At 34.5% G+C, this 6,989-nt stretch overlaps 1 protein-coding gene across 1 annotated transcript; it reads right to left on the bottom strand.

Annotated features, from left to right (window-relative positions):
- Positions 1–519: 519 nt before the first annotated feature.
- Positions 520–5,867, bottom strand: LOC122595210 (indole-3-glycerol phosphate synthase, chloroplastic-like). Its single transcript, XM_043767546.1, has 10 exons — positions 5,556–5,867; positions 2,889–3,149; positions 2,344–2,520; positions 1,805–1,879; positions 1,667–1,711; positions 1,416–1,580; positions 1,257–1,335; positions 1,099–1,181; positions 952–1,020; positions 520–877 (listed from the first exon to the last, which is right to left on the bottom strand). Exons 1-10 carry the CDS (start codon positions 5,748–5,750, stop codon positions 794–796), a joined length of 1,233 nt encoding a protein of 410 aa, XP_043623481.1. The 5' UTR covers positions 5,751–5,867; the 3' UTR covers positions 520–793.
- Between the last annotated feature and the right edge of the window lie 1,122 nt (positions 5,868–6,989).

Below are 6,989 nucleotides of genomic sequence, written 5' to 3'. Positions count from 1 at the left end.
TTGTTTCTTCTTTTTGTCAATAATGTGATTTTGTTTTTTGATGTATCATCATCTAATGCAAAATATATGATGTTTGGCGTTTTATTGTTTACTGTTTATATATCCATATACTTTGTCGGGTTCTACCACTTAACTTGATTTTGCTTTCAATTGTGTAACATATGGAACCATCTTCGATGCAAAGGTACTTTGCAGGGTATCATTTCTGAATAGTATTGTGCCTAAAATATAAACTTAGAATGTTGTGATCTAGAAAAACTGAAATGCATAGACTAATGTCACATTGTAACATCTGAGTGTGAATCTCCATTCACTAATACAACTAATAACCATATACATCAATCTAACCAATAAAAATATGCAAATATCATCAATATAAACTAAATTCACAATAAAAATCAAACAAAGGTCAATAGCTTTTGTAGGTTGATCTAAATTGTGAAAATTGTTGATTGATGATCATTTAATAGTCATGACATCTTTATATAAATCACCTTTGTTGGCTTATTGAAAAGGTTATATTCAAAAAATTTATCTGCCAATATCATACTTGTCAAAATTGCATACAACTTTTTAAAGTTTGACCATGTTACATACGTAAACGACATTTTGTACTTTGTAGCATTCCAGGGAAAACCTTCGTCTTCAAGCACCTACGTTGTGTTCTGTTTCTTAGACGGGACGTTTAAATCTTTAATCTCTGAGAACCTCCCAAGTGTTCCATTTTAAGCAGGGAAGTCAACACTTATGACCTCCAAAGAAGCTGTTTGATGTCAACATTTTGACAACTAAGTTATGCTGATATATCTTTTCCAAAAAGTTCAGCAATTCCTTTTGTGGGATCTTTTTGCTTCACAAGCGACTCGCCAACCAGGATCTGCATGACACATCAGGTGTGATCATGTCAACAAATGAACGATTTTAGGCACTACAAAGAATCGAAATACTTACTGCTTTTACACCGGCTTCTTGTACATAAGAAACATCAGCAGGGGTGAACAATCCCGATTCCCCGACCACCTGATAAGTTCAGAATATTACAAATCATTGATTTCTCTTACCACCATGAGAAACATTATAGTTGCACCTTATTCTTACCATGATATCTTTTTGTCGAATCTTTTCACCACGTTCACCTTCAAGCAACTTCTTGGTGTTACCAAGATCAACCTCAAATGTTTCTGCAGACGAGGTATAAAATTGTTGAAAACTGGAGAGGAGCGATTAAAGAGTACTAAAACTTAAAAGTTGCTTACCAAGGTTACGGTTATTGATGCCAATGAGTTCAATCCCGTCAATTTCAAGAACACGGTCCATTTCATTCTCATCGTGTACCTATAAGAAACAGAAAACAGAAGATTTAGCTACTTTAATAATATGTCATCTAGTTATAAAACACAAAAAACCTTCCAGACCTCAACTAGTGCTGTTAATCCGATCAGTTTGGCTATCTTAATCATGTATTTGATGTCAAGATCTTGTAAAATAGCAGCGATCAGCAAAACAGCATCGGCACCTTTCACTCTAGCATAATAGAGTTGCCATGCATCCACAATGAATTCTTTGCATAATAGAGGACACTGGCATTTTGAAACTGTACTTTTTAGGCATGAAAAAGTGCTAAACTATGTATAAAGTGTAGCAATAAAAGCAAGAAAACCAATACCGTCACTCCAGCCTTTCGGATGGCCTCTAAATTTTCAAAGCTCCCCTAAGTTTACAAACAGAAATCATAAGATTGACATCAAAACGTTATGAAACTTGAAATTGATATAATTAATTAAAATGATGCAAAAGCTTTTACCTGAAAATATTTTCTGTCTGTTAAAACACTCAGGCATGCTGCACCACCTTTCTCATAGGCTTTTGCAATTTCAACCTGCAACAATTTGTTTTCTATGTTTGGATAAATAGATTCCTCAATGGATTATTTAATGATCTAGGGGTCAAGTAATCTGATTTGGATGATTAGTTTCATAATAGCAGCAACAAAAGTGATTATTAAAGGTTAAGATATAATTAAATACTTAGCACTTCTTTTAACATACTCTGGGACTTCTACTTCCATCTCACAAGAGATCTCATTTTTTAAAAGTCGAGTTACTTTTTGGTCATATTATGTTTAATTTCTTTACCTAATCAGAACTTGTTTAAGACTGAAACAACTGAATTGTAGCTTCAGCCAGCAAAAGCACATCCAAACACTCACTTTCTCATACACCCAATTCGTTATGCCTGACTATCCGAGTCTGGTCATTCTAAATAATATAATCATTTTCTAAAGGCACGTCCAAACACCCTGTATAAATAAAGAAAAATAGAAAACTATAAGTAGCAACTTACAGGATCAAAATCTTCTCTTAAAACTCCTCTACTCGGTGAAGCCTTTTTTACTTCAGCAATTAGAGCAGGCATTCCCGTTCTTAAGTTTGATGCTTTGAGAGCTTCTATAAAGTCTTTGGTAGGAGGAGCAGCTTTAATAACTTTGCTCAGTGCATAGAGAGGATTTTTACTTTTCATCTAGAAAACGATTCTTGTTAGTAGCAGAGAAGATAATGCACAACAAGTAGAGGTGGCAAAACTGATGGGTTGGGTAAAGAGTCAAACTGGGCCGGCTGGGTTGACCCAAAACTTTTTTGTCCAAAATTTAAATCCGGATAACAAAAACTATTCTATCTCAATACTCATATGCATTTCCAAATCCTGAATAAGATGTTTTAAAAGGTTTTAAGGATTCAAAATACACTTTGTGCAAGGTTTGAGTACCTATGTGATCTGTTTGCTTTTAGTGAATATGTTATCTTAACGATATCACCCAGTGGAGATAAAGATGTGAAAAAGGCAGAAATTAACAAGAAGTTGTAATCAAGAGTAGAAAAGAAACATACCTGTGCAACCTCAACGTCTTTGTTCCATACAATTTCCTCTAGTATATTACGAGGAGTATTACCTTCATTTTGTAAGCGGAACTCAAAAGGACCAACATAATGTGTAGGAGGTCCTGATGGTGGTCGTCTTCTAATTCGTATGCCTTGAGTAGCAGATATTTCTTCTTGTGAATTTCTAACTTTAAAGTCCTTATTGTCGAGCGTATCAACTTTTGAATCACTCAATGGAGAATCAATTGCAGAACCATCAATAGCTTCAGACTACAAAAGCAGTTGAAATAAAAGCTTATAATCAGTTTGGGGTTTCAAATAGTTTATTTACTAGATTGAAAACGAACAAGCCTTGAAAACAGACCACACAACTAGTTAAGCGTAAAAGCAGTCTATCTAATTACAAAAGAAAAGGAGAAAAGAGAGATTTGCGTATCAACAGCAAAATATTAGGGCACCCTATCCTCGTGTATTTGCAATCAATTTAAAGAACTTCACATATATGTTGTAGTAAAAGCTAATGCTTAGGTTCGATATGCAGTTTTTTCACATGTAATTGAAGTCAAAAGTTATCTATTGCAGAAAAAAATTCCCGACAAACACCAAGCATGTAGAGCTTGTCTACAACAACATTTGGGTCCCACTCCATTAACATATTTCGTTACTACATTATTTTAGTCGATCATGTTACACATGACATTACACTATGAAGAAATTTGATATTGCCTTCCTTTGTCCACAATCGGTACCATTGGTTGAGCATCAATCTTTAATCCTCCTATTATCTATATACTCTAACAATGGCGAGGAATATGCATTTGTTAAACTACCATTACACCTCACTATCTCTCTTCATACACCTCAAACGACAATGTGATCTCCAAAATAAGATACAGCCATCTCATCAAAACAAGTCATCCTTCTTTATCAAAACGATAGACCAACAACATATATTGTATGTTTTACACATGGTTACGTATCTCATAAATCGCTTCCTTCCAAGTTCTAACACCGACCTTGCACCAAAAAACTGCATCATAACGGCTCTTCTTACTGTAACCAAACTAAATCCCAACTTAGACTCGTAGATTTAATCATTGCTTACAAAAAATTTAACACAAATCAGCACCTAGTGATTTCTTAGGATATTTGAACCCCAGGCTACAATAAAAAGCAATCTAGACATATCTGTCTCATTTGTTGAGGCTAGTTCATGGCCTTCTTTTCTCACTACGTGAATTTCGTGCCATCTAAGAAGATTCTTGCCTTCGCACACAAAATATGTTATATGCCAACCATGAGAAACTTGTTCTTCTTCTATAATCTATCTCCCACTCTTTAAATGTTAGGCTTCAAATACACCTGCCACCACTACTAACCTTTTTCAACTTGTCTCACTCACATCTCCACATATCGTCTTTTACACACACGAAACCTCCACTTACCTCTCCATTTACTCCTACAAATCTTCCACCATTCCCATGAACTCCTGGTGCAAGCCCAATGGTATCGACTTCAAAACACAGGTGACATCATGTTTTCCAGTGGCACATACATTACAATAATAACTAATTCTTTTTATTAAAATTGTCCAAGATATGGAGGTTAACTTTTAGACAACAAGTCATCTTTAAATGTTTACAGACACCACATACTCAAGACTTTCTCGTTACTATCCCTATAGATGGGCTAGGGCAACATATGTCACCGGTGGAGTATCACCTATTCTCAAATACCGCCTACTGATTCCTCTATTTCCTATTGATGAGAAATGCCCTATTTGTCGCAAGGTGTGTTTAGATTCCTTTGGGGAGCATGCAGTTCATTGTAAAGAACTCCCGGGGTTCAAATAACGACACAATTTGGTTAGGGATGTTCTTTTTGACATTTTTAGGCGTGCAGGATTTCTGCTTAGAAAGAAGCGCCGGTAAACTTTTCGACTGACCCGTTGAAAGGAAGACCAACACTTAGACCGGCTGACATTCTAGTTTTTGGATGGATGGGGGGAAACATGCTTGTGTGAATCTAGCAGGGGTATCCCCTCTTGTGGGCTTGGGATGCAGTGCCTTCACGGCGGGCCAAGCTGCTTTAAAAGTTGCTTCAAGCAAAGTGGCCAAACATGAGAAGGCGTGCCTAGACAACCAACACATGTTTATACCATTTGCATTTGATACCTTTGGTTTTCTCGCTCTTGGGTCCATTGAGTTACTTGACAGGGTTCAACGGTTCATGCACAGTAACATTGTGATGCCAAGGTCTACGATAACAATTTTTTAAACGTCTAGGGTTTGCGATACAAAAAGGGTTAGCGGCCTAGCTTTCTTTGTTTGCCTTCTAATTCTTTTAGAGTAAATTGCACAAAGTTTGTATCTCAGTTCATCTTTCTTATTATATATAGAGATGTGGAGCAGCATTTTCTTAATTCTTAGTCTTCCTAAAGGCAAATATCCACATACATATAAGTATTTAACAAATTTGTCCGCTATGGGACTCGAACTCGATAACCCCCCCCCCCCCCCCCCCCCCCCCCCACACACACACACACACACATATATATATATATACTGTCAACTGTGGGATTCGAATTCAAGTCTTAATTCCTTGTATTCGAGCCCTTGATATGAATAGATTGTAAATAATAGTAATACTCATGTATCTAAATATATATACATATACCTGTTGAGCATGAATGCAAGCAGGAAGAGGGACTCTTTTGTTGTTGATTAAGGTGGTTGTCGGTAAATGTGTTTGGAATCTGAATAATATTGTTGGGGATCGAGAATAATGGAATGTGTGGTGGTTGTTGGTTAAGGACGATGAAGGAATGGAGTTCAGTGACGACGTCGTTCCACACATAATTAATCTCTCCATATATATCTCCTTCTATTCAATTTAATTTAATAATTCCAACACATCTAGTCAGTCTGCTACCATTTCAGAATTTGCTACTATCCTATCCTAATAAACGATCAATGATACACATAAAATATCCCTCATTTTGTTTTGACATGTATTTATCTATCCATCTATATATTTATATATATTTATTAAAACAGTAAAAATCATAACATTTTAAAGATTTTTTGATTTAAAGTTATTTCTAAAAATTATCATATAAGTCTTTATCTTATGTATCATCTTTATATTTTATAAAAGACCTATTGTTTATATATTTATACCGTAGATCTTTGTTTTCAATGTATACTTACGACGTGTTTGCTTAACAGAATGTTTTTAAGAGGAATTTAATCTTTCAATAGAATTAAAATTTGAAGAAAGAGAATATGATGAAATGTTTTTAATCTTTTGAAGATTCAAGTAACAAATGGAATGAGATTCCTTTTCTCGCTCTCAAATAATGGAGATTTCATCAAATTAGAGAATGTTTACATTTCAATGGAATGATATTCCTTCGTCTTTGAACAATCAAACACACTAAAGAATAGAATCTCATTCCAACTCCAACAGATTCCACAACCAAACGCGACCTTAGAGTATGTTGACCCTTTGAAATAAAATCAAAGATTAAGATTAAAAAATAGTTTTTAAATCTTACCTTTTATTTTATCCAACAGTCAAAATCTTCTAATTTTACCTATAAAATTGCTATTCAACTTTAAAAGATCTCAATCCATATTTATTTAGAAAAATTATAAATACTCATAATAAATTGCCTAATAATTTTCCTTAAAACCAATACAAGTGTAATCCACTTATAACTATGCTAATCTCATCCTTTTATTCCACTGAGGGTGTTTGGTACGAATGAATCAAAGAGAATGGAAATCTAATAGAGAATGAATATAATGGGAAAGAGAATGAGTATTTAGAAAGAGAATGGATTTCGTCGTTTGGTACAAGTAGAGAATGAATATATTAAAAATACAAAATTTTAAATAAATATTAAATTTAATACATATAACATCATTAAAACCAAAAAAAATAATTTTTTTTCCATTCTCATCCATTCTCTATAACTTATAGAGAATGGAGGGAATGGAATCGATTCCCACTTCTCGATTCTCTTTCCCATTCTCCATTACAATCAAACATAAGAAGTCTTTCTCATTCCGTTTTCACCCTTTCCATTCCATTGTACCAAACACCAAG

This window comes from Erigeron canadensis, chromosome 4, assembly GCF_010389155.1.
Source record: "Erigeron canadensis isolate Cc75 chromosome 4, C_canadensis_v1, whole genome shotgun sequence".
Taxonomy (NCBI): domain Eukaryota; kingdom Viridiplantae; phylum Streptophyta; class Magnoliopsida; order Asterales; family Asteraceae; genus Erigeron; species Erigeron canadensis.
This window is presented reverse-complemented; position numbering and strand designations above follow the sequence as displayed.

Bases quoted from the DNA above. Each gene is read 5' to 3' on its own strand.
- LOC122595210 (XM_043767546.1), bottom strand. From the start codon at position 5,750: ATGGAGAGATTAATTATGTGTGGAACGACGTCGTCACTGAACTCCATT. The intron at 3,150-5,555 runs GTATATGTATAT...CTGCTTTTGTAG, and splicing joins CTTGCATTCATGCTCAACAG to TCTGAAGCTATTGATGGTTC. The intron at 1,581-1,666 runs GTATTGGTTTTC...TCAAAATGCCAG, and splicing joins TCCGAAAGGCTGGAGTGACG to TGTCCTCTATTATGCAAAGA.